The sequence below is a fragment of the Lytechinus variegatus genome, chromosome 16 (assembly GCF_018143015.1).
Source record: "Lytechinus variegatus isolate NC3 chromosome 16, Lvar_3.0, whole genome shotgun sequence".
Classification (NCBI taxonomy): domain Eukaryota; kingdom Metazoa; phylum Echinodermata; class Echinoidea; order Temnopleuroida; family Toxopneustidae; genus Lytechinus; species Lytechinus variegatus.
Genome location: NC_054755.1, coordinates 11,074,556 through 11,100,273, shown reverse-complemented (window position 1 = coordinate 11,100,273; position 25,718 = coordinate 11,074,556). Strand labels below are relative to the sequence as shown.

At 35.2% G+C, this 25,718-nt stretch overlaps 1 protein-coding gene across 1 annotated transcript; it reads right to left on the bottom strand.

The window, feature by feature from the left end:
- Positions 1-115: 115 nt before the first annotated feature.
- LOC121429544 lies at positions 116-25,718 on the bottom strand. Its single transcript, XM_041626616.1, has 9 exons — positions 25,433-25,718; positions 24,133-24,288; positions 22,875-23,017; positions 21,854-21,994; positions 19,686-19,834; positions 19,101-19,199; positions 18,009-18,156; positions 12,772-13,006; positions 116-3,593 (listed from the first exon to the last, which is right to left on the bottom strand). Exons 1-9 carry the CDS (start codon positions 25,640-25,642, stop codon positions 3,582-3,584), a joined length of 1,293 nt encoding a protein of 430 aa, XP_041482550.1. The 5' UTR covers positions 25,643-25,718; the 3' UTR covers positions 116-3,581.

Below are 25,718 nucleotides of genomic sequence, written 5' to 3'. Positions count from 1 at the left end.
GCTGTGTACAACATAAACATGTATCATACTTCCTTAACAGATCCTTGCGTTTGTTCCCATTCAAATGACAAATCACAATTTGAGTGTAATAGAATACAAAAACCTACCAAAATGGTGATATTTCATAAGTTGATTCTTTATTATCAAATATCATTTTTACATTTTTCAAAGGAAATCTAGACGTACATAATAATCATTCAATTCATCTACCAAAGTATGAATGAACACACCATTTTATTTATGAAAGTATCAGTGTTTTCATTTATCAAACATATCAGAAAGGTGTTTAGTATGGCATTATAGCTAGTTTCGAAAGTTCAAAAGAAAAAAAAACTTGTTGACACAAAGTTTGAAGCAAGTGCCAATGCAGAACATATAGTTGGATACTAGCTGTCTTTTATTAACCCTTCAAATAGAAGGCTAATAATATCTTGTACAAAGGTAATTAAAAACAAAATGCATTAATGTTGAAAACTTTGTTTTCATCAAAGAGAGTTTTGCGCCTAAGGGAGCATTATGCCTCCAAAACACTATAATCTGCCCCCTAAAAGCCCACCCCCCCCGCACCGCCACTGGCTCGTTACGGCACTGTCCCCTGAGGAATATATAAATGTACTTGGATGAGAATGAATGAATAATCGAACAAGAATTCTAGAAATAAATCTGATTAAAACGAAGAAGCATTTACGTTGCTTGAAAGTACGTTCATATCTACTGAAGATCGTAATAACAATTTTTCTTTGATTCAAAGCAGGATCCCGTCTTACAAATAGTTACGATTGATCAAATCAACCACAACTTATGGAAAGCCAGACACGCGAATGTCTAAAATATGTTTGTTCAAAATATCTTCTAGATATGCTGTATAATCATACAATCACTGTTTTCTTGACAATACAGTTGATTCTCCTTGTTTTCAAAGGACAATAAGCAAATTCCACAAATAAATTATGTCATCGATGGATTTTCATATACTTAAGGTTCATCGAATCAATCGTAACTCTTTGTAAGACGGGACCAGAAGTTTATGGTATTAAGAAGGCAGCAAAGTAGAACATTGAAAGCCATCATATACACAGCAAAAAATGTGGTGTTAACCGGTGTACATAGAGGACCACACCAGTTATTTTACACCGGTGTTAAATTGGTGGTGTTGGTTTTACACCTATAGGTGTTATTGCAACACCTTTGGTTGTTACATTTACACTCTGGTGTTATGTTCAATCCTTATGGTGTAATTTTAACACCACAGTTTATACAGTGTAGCATCATCAGACATCTTTCTACCCTTCAGAAGGACTTCAGGCTCTGGCTCGCATGTAACCAAGCATTCGAGGAGAAGAATAGAATGGAGTCCCCGGTTTTTCGCGATACGGAAAACGATAAAAATTTACACAGAATCCAGGAAGACCACGAATTTCATGCAATTTTACGGAAAACGTGATTTTTCAGACTATAAAAATCTTCAACACAAAGAACGGTAAAAATCATGACAATAAAAGCAAAATCCCCCCAAAATCTATACGTTTCATAAGTGAATGATCGTTCCATTAAACCTGTTTGCAGTATTTACTACAATAACATTTTCATTATGAACAATTACTTTATCATAGAATACAGAATATGTCTTCGATCAAAAAAAGGACAAGTATAGTTAAATGGCTAATACTTTTCCATTAAAATACAAAACACCGCCCCAAGTAAAGATTGATTCATTGATATTCCGATCTTCCCATTTACAACTTATACCTTTTACCGTGCTGCTCTCAAATTGCACAAAGATTCCGATAAATTGTTAATAAATCCTTACAGAGACATATAAAATCCTTATGGGTGTACTTTGCATGTTTTGCCCTAATCCCGAATATATTTTTATCATAGGAATATAACAAAAGTAGGCTTTATTCTAATGGCACACTAAACCCCTGAAAGGGGGTCACCGTACAGTGATGTTGAAATTATAGTCTGTATCAGAACGAAGTCATATATATTAGGAGTCATTTGTAATTTTCCTGAACTACTCACGTTTTATTCATAAATTAACTCTCTTTTATTATTAAAACATTCCAAGACACAACTAAACAGCGCTTTGCATAATTTTTTTAAACATTTATAAATCATGATTTAACTTCATCATTTTTAAAAACAAGGTGTTAAGTTTATAAGTGCTCTCAAATTGCACAAAGATTCCGATAAATTGTTAATAAATCGTTACAGAGACATATAAGATCCTTACGGGTGTACTTTGCATGCTTAGCCTAATCCCAAATATACAATGTATATATTTTGATAGGAATATATTTAACCTTTGTTCTGATGGCAAATTGGACCTCTGAATATGGGTCACCATACAAGATGTTAGAATTATGGTCTGTATCAGAGCGAAGTCGTATATATTACGAGCCACTTGTAAATTTGTAATTTTACTGAATTACTCACGTATTACTCATCATTTAACTATCTTTTAATATCAAAACATTCCAAGACACAACAAAATAACGATTTGCATGAATTTCAACGTTTATAAATCACGACTTGACTTTATCCTTTTTAAATTACAAGAAAATAGGAAAATGCTCTAATATTAAAAACAGAGGTGTACATACAAATTTCATGCAATTTCACAAATCATAAATATGATGAATAATTTAATTATATACAAGAAAACTAATGGACACAGCAATGTAACCTGTTCGCTATGATTGCACAATACATACATACTCCGATCTAAATAATGTCTGATATTCATTTTAATAATGGGCATGTGCTCCAATTTCACTCTACTCATTTAAGATTGGTCAAATCAAACAATTTGGCTCGTATCAACTAAAGAAAAAAACATGGTACTTGAAAGATATCTACTCTATCTAAAATATGCGCGATGAATGTCATTCAGCGCTTACATCTTCAGTATGAGCAGGGGCTGTATATTTCACGAGTAATGGTTATGACGATGGGCAAGTGCATGGACGGAAAATACCAAATGCTTGATGTGTAAAATGTCAGCTTAATACAACTGTAGCACTAGAAAATGTAGTTTTCTGTCACTTTAATACCAAGAATATAAACTCAAGTATCAATTTTTCGTGACGATATAGCAATAACAAATCAAAGATAATATCACTCATCTTAAAATGTTAGAAAACGTGAAAGGTGTGGACGGATATTGATTTATATAACAATCTTGATTTATACAATAATCTTCTACTGACGAATAAACATTGTTTATTCAGTACCCTTCGTAACATGATATATTTTATTACATATACACATTTGAATAAATATATACAAGATAAAGTATATCTGTAGAAAAATAAATAGAACAATAACAATCATTATCATAATATAAAAATAATGAAACAATATTCTTGATGGAATTGGAAGCGCAATGGTTTTGAAAGTTCTCTTTCTGCTCAGGAACTCATCCATACTTTAATTCGCAAATCGTCATAGATTGTCAGCTATTCATCCCAATGACAATATTTCGCAGGAAACGGTACCTGCCACTCATCCATAATATAACACGTTGGTAGGGGTGATAGTAAATGCTATTCACATTCCTCCACGTTCCACGATAAGGCTCATTTCTTTTTCTGTATTGGAATACAACAAAAATAGATGGAAGATAAAGGAGACTAGATACACACAATCCGCGTCAATGAGAAAGTCATTTTGCTACATATCAATATTGTTTTGGATGATTGGGTGAAAACAGCTAAAATCTAGGAACGATTTGAATTTACATTAAGATAAAAGAAAAAAAAGAAGCATGATTGAGCAGGGAGGTGCTACATTACAAAAGTTACAGCAGATAACAGAAAATGAAAGAAATAAATGAATCAATTAATGTTTGGTGAAATACATTCATACAAGATAAAAATAATAACAACAATAATAATAATAACAATGATAATAATAATAATATGCGTCATCCATATATCGCTTAATAACAATGATTCTCAGCACTACATCCGTGAAATATTACGCCAGCTTTAGCTTGGCTATACTCTCAACGAGTGCTCGAGCATTCAAGGAATTTCTTCCTACTGGGCGCACATAATACTACACCTCGGTGGAGAGTGGTAAATGTAGATAAACGCCTTGCCAAGTGTTGCATTGGGATTCATACCAGGACCTTGAATCGCATGGTTAATGAATATTAAACCTTTGATTTGGGCATGTCATTAATGGGAATGGTGACCTGGTATGCCTTAAATGATATCAACTCTATTAATCTGAAATTTTCTCAGCAAGTGTATCTGATTTTACATAACCTATATATATATATATATATATATATATATATATATATATATATATATATAGAAGTATACATGTATGTGTTTTCAATGCATTAGATACATTTACAAACGCAGGCTTCTATGAAACAGTCATAGAAAATGATAATAACACAAAAGGGAAGCTAACTACATATTAGGCCTTAAGAGGTTATAGAGAGAGGGGTATTATTAAACAGGCAAACAATAAAAGAAAAATCAAAATCAAATGAAATTAACAGTCATCAGGGGGCCGTTTCATGAAAGTTGTCAGCACTGACAAGTTGTCTTTCTCCGACAGTTACCATAGTAACAGTCAGAGGCTAGTGCCTGTCAGCCAAACAAACCCTGGGATTTCAATGAAATTGTCAGCACTGACAATTTAGTCAGTGCTGACAACTTTCATGAAACACCCACCTGATTTGTGATTTTGCAAAATATTGCGGTTGAATAGTAACATATGAAATAGAAGGACTGATGATGAAGTAAGTGATCTTCCCATTTTGTGAAACTAAACTGACTCCAATTAATTCCTTGCTTCATGAATTGAAAAAATAGAGCTGACTACCCTCCGAATGTGTGAGACCATAAGGCATATAACTTAGATGTGTTACACAGGATATATGTACATTTATGGGGAAACAAATGAAATACAGTTCATCATTAGAATACGAAACTTGGAACAAAATCATTAATTCACTCACTGCGCGATTCAACATTCCAAGATATGTATTTTAATCATTTGAGATTTATAAGCAATCAGGATTTTAATCAGAGTTCAACCGATGGCCACTACTCACTCCCGATTCAGATTGACCGTATATCCGTGTATTTAAAAATGTACAGAAAATCACTGCACAATTCAACATTCCAAAATGTGTATTTCAATCATTTGAGATTTATAAACATTCAGGATTTCAATCAGAGTTCAACCGATGGCCACTGCTCACTCCCGATTCAGACTGACCTCCTATCCTTGCATTTAAAGGTCAAGTCCACCCTAGAATTTTTTTTTTAAATTAGTGCACACCTAGTTACCAATAATGCATATAGCATATAGCATTCCATTTATTTGAAAGCAGGATAAAAGAGCATTGTAGATTAAATGCCTTGCTCACGGGCATAGATGCCGTGGCCGGAGATCGAACCCCGGACTTTCCATGTATAACCAGGCGCCTTAGACCACTCGGCCACGGCACCTCTACAAAATTGTTGATTTGAATCGATAGACAAAAATTAAACAAACATAACGCTGCAAATTTCATCGAAATCGGATGTAAAATATGAAAGTTATGACATTTAAAGTTTTGCTTAAACAGTTAAATGCACAACTCATCGATATGCAAATGAGAGAGTCGATGATGTCCATCACTCACTATTTCTTTTTTTTTTTTTTTGTTTGAACAATACAATATTTCAATTTTTACAGATTTGATAAATAAGGACCATCTTAACTTAACCATAAGCTGTTAAAATATGGTAATTCCACATGTTCATAGAGATATAAAACTTTGTTTCACTTGACAAGGAGGAGAAAATTAGAATATATATTTCATATAATAAAATACAAAGGAAATAGTGAGTGGGTGACGTCATCAGTCAGCCAATTTGCACACCGATGGATGTGTATATAACTGTTTTGTGAAATTAAGCAAAATGTTATAAATTTCTTATTTACATCCGATTTGGATGAAATTTTCAGTGTTATGCTTGTTGGATTTTTCTCGTTTTTTTCAAATCAATTTTATGTTGGGGTGGACTTGTCCTTTAAGAGTATTCAGAAAATCAACCAACTTTTCAATCATCTTTCCGAAGGTTAAATCGGATCACCACGGGAACATTGGCATAGATTATAAAATGTCATACCCAGATCTAAACACATCAACAAACTCAAGAGATTTGCCAAATTGGGACAAACAGCACCTGGATTGAGTGCAAAACGAAGAAAATCAATAACTTGTTGTATATTTGTTTTTTTGTTTTAGTCCGATTTTCTAGAGGCATGAAAGCCACCTGGCAGAGGAAATCAATAACCTTTTTTAAAAAAAACAGAGAGAAGAAAAAAATGTTTTCTGAATCCCAGTTATCATGGTTATGCTAGTGCGCATTTAAAGGTAAACTATTTTACAGAGACAGATCAAATTCAGTTTAAATTCATTTTAAATTTAACAATAATAATGTTGATACTGTTTAGTCAAAGGAACATTTCTTAAATACGTATAAAAAAAATACCTCAATAGTGGTCACACATGACCGATCATGAACAATGAAACTGAAGCACGTCGTGTGTGAATGTATACCCACTCTCAACCAGAGATCATTTCATTTCGTTTATTTCCATTTTCAACAATTACAGTTTCTTTTGTACATGTTGACATATATAAATAACAAAACATATTTCAAATATTCCTGTACACAAAATTATATTCAAGACTATTACATATCAGGTTGGAAATGAAGGAGGCTGCTAAAAAGCGGAGCTTGTAGAGTGCAGCCTCCTAATAAATATTCCTGCAGTTGTTAAGCATATAAAAATTAAAATAACAACTTGAGCATGAACCAGTTAAATTAAAAGGAAATATGGGAAATTAAAATAGAAAAGGAAATAAGAAAAAGAGTGATTAAAGGTCTCCAGAATCCTGCCACAGCACTCAGTGGAAGGGTCAGAGTAGATAAAGTAAATGCCTATGAGCTTACCTTAAAATGCTTGGTCATTGTAACCTTACTTAATCTCGACTATTATTCTGCATTTAGAATCGACTTGATATCAAATTTCAGTTTTACCCATCTACATAATTTATGTATGGTGACCCATACATATCAGGCATCACAGTTGAGACAAAAAGCTGAGCTTTGTAAAATGTGAAAAAAATAATAAAAATGGTGAAGAGCTACGCACATTGTCCCTAGAAGCTCATAGGGCTGGCCAAAATCATACAGGATGATATTGGCCTGAACCTCACGCATTTGGACTCTCGGAAATGGATGAGTACGCAACCTCACGCGTCAACATGTCACTTGCAAAACAAACACCCCAACACAGTCATCATAGAATGAACGTAATGATGAATATTTTTATAAGTCATATTCTAATCAAAATTAAAATGATTTTACCTGGCGATACATGATATTGATCAGTGCACGGTAGACGATATTCAACCATCATTAAATAGGGATTCATCCATGGATACATGAAATAATTTGTGAAAAATAATTCATGAAATATTACACAAAGATACCGTGGTATATACATGTACCTGAAAACTGGTTTACCTTTGAAGTATAGATGGAATTCCTTGTCCGGGGTTGGACTGACATTACTAGTTCCTGGTAAAACCAAGGATGAATAATTCCCTATATACTCTTAAACTGTTGGGCAACATACTGTCCACACAACAATTGGTTAACAAACTTTGGGTAGTTTTAAACCAATACTGTGAAGTTTTCACCCAAAGCACACATTATTGGTTTAAAACTACCCAGAATTGGATTACGAGTGTATACATGTGAAGCCTGATATATTTGTTTTATATGCTACTTTTAATAAGTTAAAACAATGGATCTTGACAATCAAGTTCTTGTTCATGTACTCGTAGTTCATTCTTTTTAATCTGAACCAAAATATAGATAACGCGCGGCGCTGACTGACCTATTTATCCTGAAGCCAAGCGCTAAGCGGAACACAGATTAGTGCCTGCACCGTCCCTTCACGGGATTTGCCCGGTAGAGACACCTCGCTGACCGGTGCGTCCGAGAGATTGCATGATCTGTGACGTCAATGATAGAATAGTGCAATATTCCATCACTGACGTCACAGAATTGTAAATTTTTCTTCATTATCGCAAAACAGTGAGAATATGTTTGGTCACATGATGCTATTTAAACCAATCAGCATACAGGATTTAATTATGTAGGATACAAATGAATATACACATGGAATATTACATGATAAAATTTATGGTATATATTCATTCAGTGAAAATAAGTGGACATTACTTCTTATGTCTGAAATAATATTTGATACATTCCATGCATAAATTCACAAGAATTTCTTATCAGAGAAATGCCAACATGTGACCTCATTGAGTCAACATTTCAAAATCTATACATCTAATATTGTTTAATGAATTTGCATCAAACCTTCACAAATACACTTCTATTATCTGACTTAATGAAACAAAAAAAATCTGTCATGTAATATTTCTTTTTAATAAAAGACAAAAATTGTAGTCTATTAAAATAAAGAAGTACGTTTAAGAGCGAAACGTACATACATGTACAATATCAAGTTAAAATATTGAAGATTAAAATATAAACAAAATGAAATAAGGCTGAACTAATGATAAAAAGAAAATATTTTAAAGGTGGTGAAATAGAATGTTAAATTTAGAGTTGCTAATCTGTTATTGGATGGTCATAACTTCAATGTTCCTTTTGTTCTGATAAGGAATTGGTCGAACAGAGGTGACCATGTTCTGTTTCTGCTTAGGCTTAAAAAGAATTTATTTCTAGCCATTTCTAGGTGGAGTTACCCTTCGTAAAGCAAGGTTACTCTTTGTACATGTACTTAGACAAAGAAATTGTGTTTTTTATTGTAGAGCAGACAAAAATCTACATTTCAAGTAACTTGAGATTTACCCCAGAGATTTCCAAAGATAAACAATGATTTATTGGACTATTTTCCCCCATGAATAACAAATAAAACACCAAGAAGGAACAATAGCCATATATTGTGTTAATTATTGATATTTTTAAGGCTAATGACCGGCAAAAGCTCTCTCTCTCTCTCTCTCTCTATTGAAAGGTATAAACCCTTGAAGCTAAGACTCATTACCCGGTTATCAATAATAAATTAGTTTAATAAAGAATATGTAATATGAAAAATTCACAAAGCACCTGCACTGAAGGGTATCAAAGCAAAAGCATAATCTATGCATAATTTAATGGCTTGTCGTGCTTCCTGAAAAATCTAATAAATGTATTTCTCCAAGGCATCTATAAGATTTGAGAGATTTTGAATCACACAAGAAAATAACAAACAACTTCATTGTGACGATCTGTTCCCAACTTTATGAAAAAAATCAAATATTTATGATTCATAATACAGGAAGGAACAGTAAAGCTAAAATAGCCACCAGAAAAACAACTTCTCACAAGTTTTTTGAACCTCCGTAACGACAATGCTGAGCCGGAACATAAATAAATCGTACGATAATAATCTGAGATATGAATAATTGATAATCCAACAGAACCAGAGTCATATTTAACTGCACCCAGTGTTGTAGGATCCGAGCAGTCCAAAATCACCAGAAAGACATGAAAACTACATAAAATAAACTCCAAAAACACTCTCCACTCTTAAAACAGTAATTTTTTGCATCAAATCGCTTATTCCAAGATTTTTTTTTTATTTGAAACCATGATTTCTTTTTCCAGTGGATTCACATTTATTAACTAAAATTTTGAAATAGACAGAACATGGCACATGCAAATGTGAACGAGCAAAGCAAACAGACAAAAACAAATCATGAAAATGTAATCTAATCAGAAAGCAAGAAAGTCAGAAGGTATACGATTACATATAATTTCATAGAAAAAAATGAATTTTGATATTTTGTACAAAAAGTTGTTGAAATTGTCTTTGTTCACTTTCTGAATAACACTACATTTCCAAAATCAGATTCAAAGGTCATAGAATGGCAACACTACATGCATTAAAACCACCTTGTACTGGGGCACTACATGTACTTCAACAAGTGAAAAGTCAAACCAAAAGGTTGGGGCATTCTATTTTGTGCATGAAAAGTAGAACTATTATTTATATACATGTAAAGTTAGTTCCATTCCTTTTGTTTTCTAATTACTCTGTTCTCCTTTCTCAACCGTTTCCATATTATCAATCTGCTTTTCTAAGATAACTTTAAAGGAAAAATAGAAAAAATTTGAAAAATTAGAAATATCATGAAAGCCGTGCAATTGAGCCCTTGTAAAGCCAGTGCTGTATAAGCATTTGTAAATAACCTAACAATATCACTCTCTTTCAGTAATCAAAAGGCAATCAGTGGAGATTCTTTCCAATATTAAGTAGCATCAAGAACTAAATTCTTTGATAAGGATTTTGCCAATGCTTTAGAATGATTTTTTTTCTGCTCATTTTCTGCTTTTATTCAAATCAACTTCATTTCAGGGGAGGCTAACCCTTTAACACATGATGTATTCATCCAATTCTATCAATGTATTGAATAAATTTCAAGATTGGAAACATTTTCTTCACAATGACAATTAAATAAAGAGTCTCATGATACATGTAGGTCCCCACTTCTATCATTAAATGGGGGCACCATACAACAAAATATCATGCTTACACAAGAAACCAAATATTGGCTACATTGACAAGAAACAAGGACATCACGTCTGCTGCGTGCCTGTAACGGCATCATTCTCTATTTCGTTCAATAACTTCACTGAAAATTAGTCTAAATGGCCCTAAATTTCCAGTAAAATTTATTGCTTTCATACAAATGTAAAGCCTACAAACAATCAATATAGAGTACAATCAGTCTTGAGTTTTGCTGAAACGACACAATTCATGTCTCAACTTCATGGAAGGACCCACATACATGTATTTCATTGATGAAATTATTCAGTTTCGAGAATGCAGAGCACACTCGGTATTAAATGTATTGAATTTCATATCATGAATTTGTAATATATGCATGTTAGATGAACTTGAATGATGAACATTTGCACAGCTATTCTTTTGCTCTCGTCTCTCTTTCTTCAATCTTTATTTTCTCTCTTTTCCTTTCGTCAATTTTAAGTGATGTGATCTTAGTGACAAGTGATGTCTTGTCTTAATCCTTTCGATCTTTCGTTTTCAATCTCTGAATATGAAGCTCGTTCGCGAGGTCTGAAGTTAGGATAGGATGGGATAGACATTTATAAATGGCAGCATTTTCTCTTCTCATTCTCCCAAACAATTTACTTTTTAAGATAGTCTGTCCTTGTGCCCCATCGGATGTAGTATTGTGATCAATTTGCAAACTCAAAATAAGATGGATATAAATTCCTATCTCTTTATTCCTCAATTCCTATCTATCTCTAGAGTATTGTGACCCAGTGGAATACTATCTGGACTTTGGAACAGAGGGTCGTGGGTTGAATCCAAGCAGAGCTTAATTTCCTTCAGCAAGAAACTAATCCAAAATGTGCTGCTCTCAACCGAGGTGAAATGGGTGCTGGCAGGGAGTAATTTCTCAAAAGAAGCTGTGAGCACCTGAATCAGTACACTATCTTTATAGCCAGGATGAAATAAGAGCTCTTACAGCACCTAATAAGGTGGATATGTGTGCAATACAAACACCCTATATTGATATTTCTATTATAACAATTCCTTTATTTTGTAATATATATGGTTACGTACCATAACATTGTCTACAGTAAAATATTCAATTCCAGTTTGGGCCACAGCCTCAACAATTTCAAGTCTTTTTAAATTTGCAGTAGGTCAATGCCATTTCTTTGTGTGTGAAATTTGTATGTAAAAGTATGACATTGTTTTCTGCCCTTTACCCTCCACCTCCTTTTTCATAATTTACAAGTCCCCCCCCCCCCCTCCGCTCAGTTTACATTGAAATAAATCAACATAATACATATCCCAATATTTTTCTGTGTTTTTAATCGGTCATTCTATTTTCTTTTTATATAGCATTATCCCCTTAATTATATTTCTGTAATGTGTAGAACCTCGAGTGCAATATTTAATCTTACTATTATGTGCTTATTATATTTTGTTAATTCGTTGGTATATAATTTAATGTATTTTTTCCTTTTTTTCTGTTAACTTTGTATGTGTCAGTCTTCGGATGGATTTACAATTTCTTTCATAATAAACCAAATTGAATTGAATTGAATTGAAAAAAATGCCCCTTTTGTGTTTGTATAACTTGCCTTGTTTTTAAATGTAAGTTTTTGTAAATTTGTATCTCTTTATTGAATGGAACAAATAATTTTGAATCTATCATTATTATTGTTATTATTATTATCATTATCATTATTATTATTACCATTATTATCATCATTATCATCAATATTATTATATTTATTATCATGATTATCAATGCTATTATTATCATTATTATCATAGCTATTGTTAATACACAATTCATTACGAGGCCACCATCAATTGCAAGCTTAATTGCTCACGACGACAGTCTCCTGCATTCATCATTTACTGCTTTTGTTGATAAAATGTAAAGTTCATGCTCACATAATTATTTTGCATTCTTTATGTATAATGACTGTATTGTATATTATGGATCATTTTGTATATAGCATATTTAAACACACTTGATATTATATTGTATTATTTTGAATGCAGTAATTAAGACAAACAAACAAAAAATTTGAGATCAATCTTAGTTTGAGTTTGCTTTGAGACTATGACAATTCTTCATATAAAGTCAGAACCCAACACATAAACAAAATGTCTCACCTTCTTCTTGCCTTTGCCTTTCTTCTTCTTCTTCTTCTTACTGAGTCCTGAACCGAGTTTCATGATTTCTCCGAACGTGTCTCCGTTCATCCGATGAGTTACCGAGACTTTGACGCCATCCAGCCCGGCTTCTTTTCTCGCTCGGAGTCCCTCCATGATCTCTCTCCCCCCTAAATCGCCAATGAGATTGTCATCCAAGTCCAGCTCTTGAAGGCAAGAGGAATTTTCCACTAGCCTGTAAAGGGGGGGGGGGACGGGGAGAGTGAAAAAAAAACAACCCTTACTTATTAATTCTAATATAATGAGCCTTCGTTTTTATTTAATTATGTCGTCTGGGGGTATGGATGTTGCCAGCAGGGTAACGATCTCAAAATGAGTTTGAAAGAATTCAATGAAATTACCACCAAAGTGTTTGTATGCATGAATGAAAAATAAGTGCCAAATAGCTCTTGAAGAAAATGCGAAATTGCTGAGAAATGAGCAAAATAAGCACGGAATTCCATCAAATGTTGGGTATTTTTCAAAACAATATTAATACACTGTCCCACATATATCCTTCTCTGTGCTGGTGATCATCAGAACTGTCGATTTTGAGCTAAGATTTCATGATTTTACAAAGATAAGCTTAATGTACCAGATCTAGATGTATGATATTTTGACAATTAACCTTGATTTAAAAGACTTTCTCATGAAATAATTGTTTTCTGCAACTACTGTCTTTTACCATCAATACAAGTCGACCCCCAAGGTGCAGCTCTAGCAGTATTGGACAGTTTTATGAGGGTCCAACTATTGTGCAAAAACAGTATGGCCCCTGAGCAACAAAGCTTTCCTTTTTGTCAATGATAAAGTTAAAGCACCAGGTAGTGATGTGAAAAAGTGATAACCAACAAAAAATGTTTGAGTACGGGTGAATTAAAGGTGGCAATGCTGTGTGTCATTTTCACCCCTAATTCACCATTGGAATCATATTTTTGTTGGTTGTCATTGTTTTACACAATTACCAAGTAGTACTTTAATATTACCATATAATAAATTGAGGTTCCTCGTTTGTTTGGACAGCAGGTTGAAATTTTTTGTGATTTTTCTATCATGGAATGGACCATGAGCATTTTTATTAGCCAAGTACAATACCCGGTTATCATTTACTTTTACTATTGCCCTGAATTGAAAACCAGTCAAGGACAATAAGCCATGTCAAATGTGGTATATCAGAAATGGTTTCGGAATATTGTCCATTTCCAGTCCATCCTCAGTCAAATTTTGGGAAGGAAAATGGTGAAACTTTGTCAAAAATTACATCAAGTCGATTTCAAATTTACTGCAACTCATCCTGTACATGCATAAATGAATTTCCCAAGTCCTAAAAAACAACCCTCGAAGCACAGGAAAGTTCCTTAAAATGACAAGGTCATGGCTAAAAATTTGATTTGAATGGAAAGTAGAGGTTATCTCTGATTTTTGGCCCGTACACATTTTTCGCGTACCCAAGAATCAAAATATTGTCATTTCTTGCTGAGATAGAGTAAATGGAAAAAAAAAACTTTTCAAAGAATCCCAAGTAAAATGACAAAAATTTTTTTTACCAAGTTCAGCCCAGTCCTATTGACAAGCTTCAATAAGAAAAATATGAAGATAATCAGGATTTGGTGAGCCTTATCAGTTTCCTTAAATTTAACAATTTTGATTTATTATTTTGTTTTTAACTAGAATACATGCATTCACCACAAAATACATACCAAACAAGTCTTACTAATGCAAAAGGTACTTCGCATCTTGATTAACTATGTACATAATTCAGAATTATATTCTTCATCTGACATGTGAATGACATAGGCCATGGGGTTTAATTTCACTCAAAACAAGTTAAACGCAGGTGACAGGCCTGGCAGGTGATACTCCAAAGCAGCTCTGAAGTAGAATTATTATCCAGGATTATGATAAGCCGCCCTAGGGCGCTCAAAGCAATCAAGAAATACTTTGCCAACGATTTTTCTTTTCTCTTCCTTGAGAGAGCGATCGCTATTTAAGGAAAAAATAAAATCCTAGGAGCAAGGTAGATTGTGTGAAAGAAGAAAAATCAAAGAATAAGGTCAGGAAAAGTTGGAGTAAAATTCGACATAAAATAAGGAAGTTTTGAGCATTCAAATGTTGAGATCGCTGATTCTACGGAGAACCTCCCATTGGCAATGCAAAGAAGAACTGTGATGTCACACATGTACACCCATCCCCCTCCCTGTGGACATTGAAACAATCCCTCTAAAATCTCTTTTTCACTCCTTCTAATGGCATTACAAACCCTTCATCCATAATATAACGTCGTGAAAATTATTACATAACCTCTCATGATAAAGCAAACCTGGTCTTGCAATTGACCTCAAGGAGAGCGGTAGATGTACCCTTACCACAGTCAATACTGGTGGGTGTTTCACAAAGCTGTTTGTAAGTTAAGAGCGACTTTAAGAACGCCTGGTGATCCTTTCTTGTGGTAAATGGTATATTCATTGGCGATTTGGTTAAGCGCGTAAGAAAGGTTCACCAGTCATTCTTAAAGTCGCTTTCAACTTATAAACAGCTTTATGAAACGGCCTCCAGGTATCTAAAAATACCAGTTAAATGCATTTATCAATATTATCAAGCCATCCATGGTATAAACATGTTATAAACATAGGAGAATTTTTCCATTTCAAGCTTCCCTTGAACCTTGTTACCTGTGAAACATCAATGCATATCTCCTTTTCGTGAGATTAACAGAGGTATTGTATAAGCACTTTGGTAATTATAGCAAAATTGGAAATCAGAACAAAAAAACCTCATTTTCCAGCTGATGCATTTCAAAAACCCTAAATGCCCCTAGCAGGCCAACAATAAATCTACTGTCCACTGACATAGGAAGCAACTGTGTGGAATGAGTCTCTGTCAATGAGGATAATGTGTCATTGTTTAATGTGGAAATATCACTTGCTTTCGAAATTTCTATATTTCAGAAACTGGAGGCTATGTGACTCCACATTCCTTTAGCATCGCATAGATTGCAGTAACTATCCCAAATCAAGAAAAAAGTCAACTTTGAAAAACAACAGAGATGCCTCCTTTTGTCAATGGGGAGCAGACATCCACATTAAAACACATGGAACCCACACCTGAGACGCAATCAAGCTTTAATTGGAATTGCTTAAGGTGCGGCAGTTTTATGAGGACTATCCAATCCTTCCTTGCTAAACAATAGTGAGGATAGACTGATCCTGGGTGTATAATTACAGTATCATTTTAGTAAAATAAGAAAAATATACAGACAGGAAGGGAGAAAGAGGTTAAGCACTTAAATAGGCTCCTGTTGAAGTGGAATAATAAACATAATTTTACCTCTTTTTTATCATTATCCATCCCCCTTGTATGTATGCTGGTGATTGCTGATGCGGTGTGTATATTTTTCAGTTGATTTTCATAGTATTTTACCTTGTTTTACTGGGGGCTACAACTTACAAGTTCTTATGAAATTTTTAGTAGTTTCTATTTTTCTCTTTTACACATCTTTTTTGTACAAACTGTTTATTATTTTTTTTTGTTAGAAAATGAATAAATTGAACTAAAAATAAAAAATAAAATCAATGCAACACAGCAGTATACAGTATTTGTATTTATTTTGCATCTGAATAAAAACTCTGCTGATTGCAAAAATTAAGTTATAAATGGATTAAACTACCGTACATGCTATACGGTGAAACTTATACAACTCCCAAGAATGTTCTGTAAGCTGATTGGTCCAAATTGGATCACATGTTATTCAGGGAATTGCTCTATTGCATCCAAAATGCACTATCCTGCACTCTGATGTCAGAGTGCAGGATAGTGCGAGGTCTGGAATTATCTATAATTTAGATCAAATATATAGTACTCGGGGCAACTCAGTTACTTGGGGGAGGGGGTATAAAACAAGTAATGCACGCATTCTTGTGTATAAAGGACTTAATGAACTCTTTGCTCGACTTGCCAAATGAATATACTACACTCGGTCCTGCAGACCTCGGTGAGGTATATGCGTTGGCTCTTCTCACACATCGTTCATTATTTGGCTCGGCATGCACGCACTTACATTCTTTATTTGTATACAGTATATAAAGACTGGCCAAGAGAGACAAAAAAGGTCTTTATAAGAAGATGGTCTTTATAAACAGGTTACTGTCACAGATGTTTCAAAAGGGACCAAACTTGAAATGGAAATAAATTTTGTAGTCTATAATGATATATTGTAAATATAACTAAGTCAGGGTGATGAAATGTTATATTCAAACTCTAGCTACATGAAGGCAATATCTGTATAATATCCCTAAGCGCTTCACATTGCTATTATAATTACTATTACATTATTAATCAATTATTCTTATTACTATTAGGGAGGCGCGATAGCTCAGTCGATAGAGCAGGGGTTTTGGATTCCGGTAACCCAGGTTCGATTTCCACTTGGTGCGCTAGTGCCCTTTGGTAAGGCATTCATCCTCATTACCGGGTCTGTCGGAGAGGACCTTATGCCGTCGGTCCTCTGGTGACTTGCTTTCAAGCATTCATGCTTTCTTAGCAATCAGGTAAAAAAATCACCACCAGTACCCTGTCATCAGATCCTCGAATGCCTGCACACAATGTTTGCACTTTCTCCACTCCATTGGGAACATTCCAACAAGGCTTTTGTATCGTACCAGGTACCTATTTAACACCTGGGTGGAGAGTGGCAAAGTGTGGATTGACGCCTTGCCAAAGGACGCTAGGCCATGGTGGGATTCAAACAAACAATCCTCTGATTACAAGGAGAGAGTCAGGTCAGAACTACTAGATATATACCACGATGCTTCCACTTCATTACAGGTTCTTCTTTATCGTTGGCTGCTAAAGCAGGCTAGACTGTATTGCTGTATTACTGCATGACTGATGTGGAGCCTTGTGGCCCAGTGGATTAGTCTTCGGACTTTGAAACAGAGTCGTGGGTTCGAATCCCAGCAATGGCGTAATTTCCTTCGGCAAGAAATTTATCCACATTGTGCTGCACTCGATCCAGGTGAGGTGAATAGATACCCGGTAGGATTTATTCCTTAAACGCTTTAGCGCCTATTAATATGGCGGCTGAGCTACAGCCAGGTTTATGATACCAAGTATCAAAGCGCAGTTGAGTATATGTACATCGTAACTGCACGCTATAAATGGACATATTATTATTATTATAAACAGAAAACAATACTCACGTTCTAAACAATCTCATTGCTATGATAGGTGCGTAGGTCGATCCTTTCCCATACATGTCTATGCCATTGTCTGCTAAGTGTAGCTTGTATATGAGAGGACCTTTCGGGGGAGGGCCTGGTGGCTCTTTTGATTTCTTCTTCTTTTTCCCTACAAGAGAAAAATATATATGCTTGATATTGAAAAGGGCTAAACCACAATGAAGGACTAAATATTCAACTGAGTACAGTATCTGCAAATTAAATTATCTTGAGACAAGACGGCAGCATGCTGCACTTTGAGAAACAATGAGATAGTATGAAATTTGATATACAAGACAAGTAGAGTTTTACTACAAAACATGTCACATTCAGGCAATATTGGCAATTTGAAGGGACCTGCGAAGTTAATTGAGACTATTAAACGTTCATAACTTTCTCATTTAGTAATCAACTTTGATGGAACTTTTTTTTTATCCATGAATTGCTTCTATCTGTCCTCTCTTTTGAATAAAATTGATCACCCCCCCCAGGTTTCATTCTCCTTTGGTGATTGTGATCAATTACGTCAATTGGTAATATACATAAATATAATCAATTAACATGTTACTTTTACCTCACTTGTTTCAGTGGTCTTTTGCCAATTATATGTCTCCTGGTATTGTCATTATTGTTGATATTTTGTTTAATTCTACTGATTTCAATATCAACTCTTCAAACTTTGAAGCAAATTTCAGTGCAATCTTATACATCAACAGAGTCACACAAAGAGTAGGGAAAAAATGTCAGGATCTACTTTGTAGACTTACATCCAGGAAAGGAATTACCTGGGGGCTTGAGGCGATTTCACCCTTGATACACCCAAAAGAGTCCTGGAAAATACCAAAGAGCCCCAGAAAATACCAATTCCCAGCAAAATAAAAGCCTACCCAATGGTGTAGATTTAGAAAACTAATTTGCGGAAAGTACATGTAGCCCCAAAAAATCATTTTTTATAAATTGCCTGATTTACATGGGTATGAACAAGTCGTTATCAGATCAATTGAGTTTACCAGAGATCTCCATTAAATGATCTTCATCTTACAAAGATAAATCATGGCAGAAAAGAAAACTTACCCTTTTTCTTCTTCTTCTTTCCACCTTTCGAACTCTTGGCTGATGAAGGTTTTGACTCGGGGTCATCGAGGGCCGTCTTCACCCTACTCCTTTCCTTTTCTGTCAAAATGGAAAGGGGTGAAAATTATCAATTTCTCATCCAGTGATGGCATTCTCTTGGCTTGTAGGATCCAACATGTAAAATGAATTTAAGTGTAATGGGTATGGGCATCTGATTGTAGTTTGATAAGGGTGGGTGCTGGGGCAAGATGACTTGTCATATCATTTTTTTTATCAATTGAATAACACAACTATTATTATGGAGTTCATGACCACAAATTCTTTTTTCACCAGCATTTTTTTTCTTTATTCATTCCCCCCCCCCCCATTTTTACACTTTTTGAAAAATCATAGGGGGTTGCCTCATTCATAACATCTAGGATGTGCACATCTGTTTTTGTGAAATCAAGCAAAACCTTAGAAGTTCATAACTTTCTTAATTTACATCCAAATTTGATGAAATGTTCAGCGTTATACTGTTTTATTTTGTATCACCTTTATATTGTCTTCTCTTTTTCTGACCTCCATCCCCCCCTCCCTGCTTACCAGCTAACAAAGCCAAAGCTTCTTCATCAGCTTTCTTGATAGCTTCCTGTGCTCGTTGGTAGCTCTCTGCCTCGGCATGGTCCACTGCTAGTCTTATCAATTCAGACACCCCTTCGGCTTCCAGGTTATTCCCATTAAGGTACACCTCCCTGGGGTGGGGCGAGAACAATTACAAATTCAATCAAGTGCCTTGCCCCTGGTTTAATAAGTTCATAGAGCCCAACAATATAAGCTTAGGGGTGTTACAAAAAAATGCAATCAATTGCAATGTATCATTACATCATTACAATTGACAGACCAATATGTCCCAAATCTCTTCATCAATCTTCATATATTCCAAGGACGGCTTGGCAGTTGAATTCATTCCCCTACAACACATTCCCTTTAGCTCCCAACAAGGACATGTTTAAGAATAGTGTTAATTCATATGTCATTAGCTTGATGTAAAACCTTGTACTTTTATATTTTATTATGGTTTTTACATGGCAGTCATGGGCCACTTTTTATCATTTTATGATGGTAACACCAGGCTCATAAAACAATCTAAAAAAAATAAATAAAATAACTACATCTAGTCTGTGTATAATCCTTGTTTAATCCTTGTCACTAGGAGCAGATCAGCAATCAATTGCTTATTTACAATTAATTGCAATATTTATGACTGATTTTTTACTTAAATTTCCTTGAAATTGATAGCAAGGTTCTTGCATTCCCCATTAGTTACTAGGTCAATGGGACACCTTGAGAAAACTTTCTTTATTCAACCATCGCAAAATTTTACCTAGTTTTGGTAAGCTTTTGATTGTCGCACCTTCATCGTAGCTGGCACTGTTACTGGAGCAGCATGACCAAGCACTTCAGTCCTAATACATGTACTCCAGCAACAATGCAAGCTACAATGAAGTTGGGATGAAGCTTGCAGCCTCACAAGCCAAAGCTGGCCCTAGAATAGTTACAATTTTGTGATTGTGGAAAAAAAGAAAGTTTTCAATTTGAAATAATAAGGGATCACAAGACTTCTCCCATGTCAATGTGATTCCAAACAAATCAGACCTTTCCAGGAACGGGTGCTTATGATATCTTGAAGTGATATCATTTCTACTTTACTTTCTCTGGCCGGCTACAAAGCATAATTCATTATTTTCAAAAATACATGGCAGCATATGATCGCAGTGTGATGCAGCTTTATGAACGCTTCAACTTTAATGGTACAAGTAGTGGAATGGCATGAGTGAAATGATAAAAGATTTTTTCACTAAATAGGAAGATGCCCTATTAAACAAGACGAACAATATTGTGCAACATAGCAAAAAGAGGAACATTCATTATTTGTGTAGTGCATCACCTTGAGAGTTTGTGAAAAGTTAAGTAATAAATAGATGAATATATAGAATATAAAATAAATTCATTACTACATTTATCCATGAATATTAGGAAAGAATTATCAAAAGCAAAAAGCAAAAGCCTCAGCTTCAGGACAGGCTAAAGGTGATACAAGTATGCATCACATCTGCAGCAATGTGCATTTAGCCTGGAAGCATTTTGGATATTGGATGGTCTGTGTCCAATGGGATGAATAGAGAGAAAGCAGCGAACGAGATTCGCATACCAGTTGACTCGCCATGTGGGTCAACGCCGTCATCTGCCATGTTCACTACAGATATGAATATGTTCCTAGGAGAGGACGCTAAATGGAGTCCCGGTGTAGTGGTCCACCTGCACTCCCCCCCCCCCCAATCAGTTATATCGGGAGAAGAGACCTGCGGGTCATGGCGATTCAGTTTGCCTTTCGCCTCCCAGGCACAGGTGAGGCCAAACAAATAATAAGTTAGATTTCACTCGACACATACGTATACGTACACGTATGTTCGCATGAAATAGTGAGATGGCGAGCAGGCCATGTGCACGTCATCTATTACTTAGAACCACAAAATGAGGGTGGCAAGGTTCTGAAGTAAAATGTTCTGTTCTCTTCATTTATATTTGTCTTCTCAATTCTGATAGTCAGCCAGGGTAAGGACATGACGTATACGCAATGCCTTAAAGTGAAGCCCCCTCATACCAGCAGTCCATGTCAATCTACGCCTCTAAAACTCTCTAACATTGCACGTTCAGCCTCCCATTTGAACGTGGACAACAAGCCATGTAGGTGTATAGTATGAACATACCTGATGGCTGTTGTTGAGACCACCTGACCCAAGGCTGTTCCGCTCTGTACTCCAAGGTCACAGTAACATAAACTAAGACTTATCATGGTCTCATTCTTCATTAGACCCTTACATATTCCAATGCAGCCGCTATCACCAATCCTAAAAGGGCAGAAGAGAGAAAAAATGTTTAAAAAGTCCAAATAAAATTGAAAATTTATATAGTATACAATTACAACAGTTCCTTCTTTCTTTTTTTCATTTAGGTGAGAGTCCACTGAATGTAGATTGTTGCACACATATTCATAATGTAACTTTTCTAATGGAATTGAAATCAATTCAAACTGAAATTTGAAACTTGAACACTAAAAGACCAATAAACCTAGAAATCTATGAATTTTTTTTTAATGCAGCGAACTGTTTAAAAGATTCATGCAAAATCCAACAAAGTCAGCAATTAGCAAAAAATTAAACTACAATCAAGGGAGAATTCATTAGTGTGATACAAATTCATGTCTGGAATGTTGTGGGGTAACATCAATTGGGATAAATAGTCCTTGTATGGAAAATGGAGTTGGATATGATTGAAGACAAGTAATATGGAGGCAAGTAATGCTATCAAGGTATACTGTTTTTTGTGAATGGTGACTATATGATGACAGAGGTGGTGAAGATGATTAGTGACAGTGATGATAGAGATATGATGATGACAATGATGGTGGTGATGATGATGATGATGATGGTGAAGATGAAGAAGATGATGATGATGAAGATGATGGTGATGATGATAAAGATGATGATGATGATGGTGATGATGGTGATGATGATGGTGATGCTGAAGATGGTGATGATGCTGATATTGATGATGGTAATGATGATGGTGATAATGATGGTGATAATGATGATGAAGATTATGATGGTGATAATGATGATGACAAAGATAAAGATGATGATGATGATGACAACGGTGATGATGATCATCATCATCACCACTAGTTATTCTCAAGTCACTTCACAAAAGTTCAATGAATGTTTGACCTACTCATTATAGTCCAGGGAGAGAGTGGTGAGATTGGTTAACCCTGCGCAGTTCCTGAGAAGTCTTTCAGCTGCATAGGATTCTATACTACAGTCAATGAGCTCTAACCTTGAGATGGGATAGGGGCCTTTCTCCATCATTAAAGCCTGCAGTGACAATCATTGAGAAAGAAAATCAGTTTAAAAATCCTGTGACAGATTTGAAACTAACTTCTGAATGTTTCCATGGTAAAGAATGAATCAGTATAGAGGTCTTACAGTACACCATGTACTCTTTTGTTGCCTTTTTTTGGTCCTGAAAAGGACTACATAAACTTGACATTAATAATATCTTTCTTCCTCAAACATATTTATACATCTAACAAATATGTGGCACATTTTATTCTCCTGAAATAATTATTTTTCTTCAGATTTATAAAGTGGATTGTGAACATTTAGGGTTATAAATACATTACTTCATATCTATATGAATAATTTAAAAATAATGATAATAATTGGCATTTATATACCGCTTTATCAATCTACGACTGTTCAAAGCGCTTCACAATAATTATTACCCGGTCACTGGATTTATAGCATTCCAAGCAGTCTGTTAGGCGCAAAGTTGCTAAACCAACCACAATGACGGTTGTTTCCTACCGGTTCCCAATTAGCACCTGGGTGAGAGTGGCAAAGTGTGGATTAACGCCTTGCCAAAGGGCGTTAGGCCATGGTGGGATTCGAACACACGACCCGACAAGGCGAGAGTCAGAACCGTTACACCACGGCGCTTCCACAATTTACAGATATGCATAAGTTCTACCAAAACACCACAATAGATGTGTCAATTCCATAATCCTGACTGCCGAAGGGGGGGGTACAAATGGACAGTCAGAAGTGAAGCTAGGGAGTAAGGGGGCACATCACCGTTTCCACTAGGCACAAGAGATGAAGAAAAGGAATGCCACTGGCAGTACTGCATGCATGATTTATTCAATGGAGCAGCTACATGTACATGTATACAGACAAGACTTCAAAAATTTTGGATTCTGGGTTAATGATATCTCGGTCATGAAAGCTGCATCTATATCTCACTTCTGCTACACTACCAAGGCAAAGATGAAGTGGACATGTTGATAAACAACAAAGAAATAAAATGAGGGCAAAACACGCAAGATAAACTAGATAAACATGTAAGATGAACAAAATAGAAAAAAGATGTCAGAATCATTTCAGGCCTGACACTGACAGATAATTATCTTTCCCTTCAGTATGGTACTCACAAGATTGGCAACATCTGCATGCTTGAGAGGGATGTCCCATACATGAAGTTCTTTGATGTACTTGAATCTTTCGGCTCGGATGGCTAAAATCAGCGGGTCAAGCTGGACGTTTGTCAAGTCTGGGTCCTCAAAGTCTGGTATTGGCTCCAAAATGAACTGTAGGAAGAGCAGAAGATCTTTCAAATTTAGTCATCCTACCAAAGCTGCCCACTATATGTACAAAGGCATTAATAATGCAGCTTCAAAATGTGAGGATTAGCAATTAGAACATTTGCAAAATTCCAGTGGGAATGAAACCACTGGCAAGTTATTTATTAAGGTGACCCAATGGTCTACATGTACATTCAAAGTTAGTCTATTCTCCCTCTTTGCTGTGCTACACATAAAAAAAATAATCATGTTTCTTTTCACTCTTTATGCAACAAAAATGTCAATCTATAATTCATTTGTCTTCATAACTGCCAAATAATACTAACTGGTTCAATGAATTACTGCGCAGAACCATTATCACATCACAAAATGAACCCAAAAGATAATGCTTCTCTTGATTTAATCATTGTGCAAGTGGATTGGGAGTTGTAAGTCCCTTTCCACTAACAGTGGCGGACCGTGACCCGGAGGAGACAAAGCATATTAGATTGTTCACAAACAATACAGTGCCCCTCCAATCCTTTTCTCAATCCTTTTCTCCTCCGGGTCAAGGTACACCACTGTCCACTAGCACACTAATGATTAACAAAGAGTTGCACAATGCACTACATAAGCACACAAGGGGGGCTGGCACCTTGTCTTAAGGGGAAGTTCACCCTGACAAAAAGTTTATTGTAAAAATAGCAGAAAGAATAATACAAAATATTGCCGAAGGTTTGAGAAAAATTCATCAAATAATTAAAAAGTTATTAGAATTTCAATTATTTGATTTGTGACGTCATATGCGAGCAGCATTCCTACATAGCGAATGGTAAAAAATCAACGAAATGTCATTTTCGCAGAAAATTGAAAATGGTTTTCACTGTAACTTTTGTATAATCGTTTGACACCCGATCATGAAAAGAAAACAAAATTAAGTCATCAGGAACCATACAAAATTTGAAATTCATACATTTTATATTACATAACACATGGGGCAGCTGCTCGTTTATGACGTCACAAATCCAAAATATTGAACTCTAAGAACTTTCTTACTCTTTAACAGATTTTCCTCAAACCTTCACCAATATTTTTTACTATTTTTTCTGCTATTTTTACAACAAAGTTTTCTTCAGGGTGAACTTCCCTTTTTATGAGATATCAACATTACCTTGACTGAAAGTCTGTTGTCCTCATAGCAATCTTTGAGGAACTTCTTGAGACCAGGACAGACGGCAGAGTTCTTGGTTTGACACTGGGCCATGTAGACCCTCTGGAGTCTCTTGACAACGTCAGCAGGATTCTCCAGCATCCCCTTTGGCTTCTTGCTCTTCTTCTTCTTTCCTTTCCCCTTCCCTTTTCCTTTCTTCTTGCCGGGCATGGTTCAGAGTCTTGATCTGCTTGTAAGGGTTTTATATTCAACGCAGAATGGAGGGTTGCTTAATTTTTGAAATTAT

What these genes read in the sequence shown, in the direction of transcription:
- LOC121429544 (XM_041626616.1), bottom strand. Translation starts at nt 25,642, where the DNA reads ATGCCCGGCAAGAAGAAAGGAAAAGGGAAGGGGAAAGGAAAGAAGAAG. An exon ending in ATGCAGATGTTGCCAATCTT is followed by an intron (nt 23,018 to 24,132) that starts GTGAGTACCATA and finishes TTGTCACTGCAG; the next exon opens with GCTTTAATGATGGAGAAAGG. An exon ending in AGCTTTGGCTTTGTTAGCTG is followed by an intron (nt 19,200 to 19,685) that starts GTAAGCAGGGAG and finishes CCATTTTGACAG; the next exon opens with AAAAGGAAAGGAGTAGGGTG.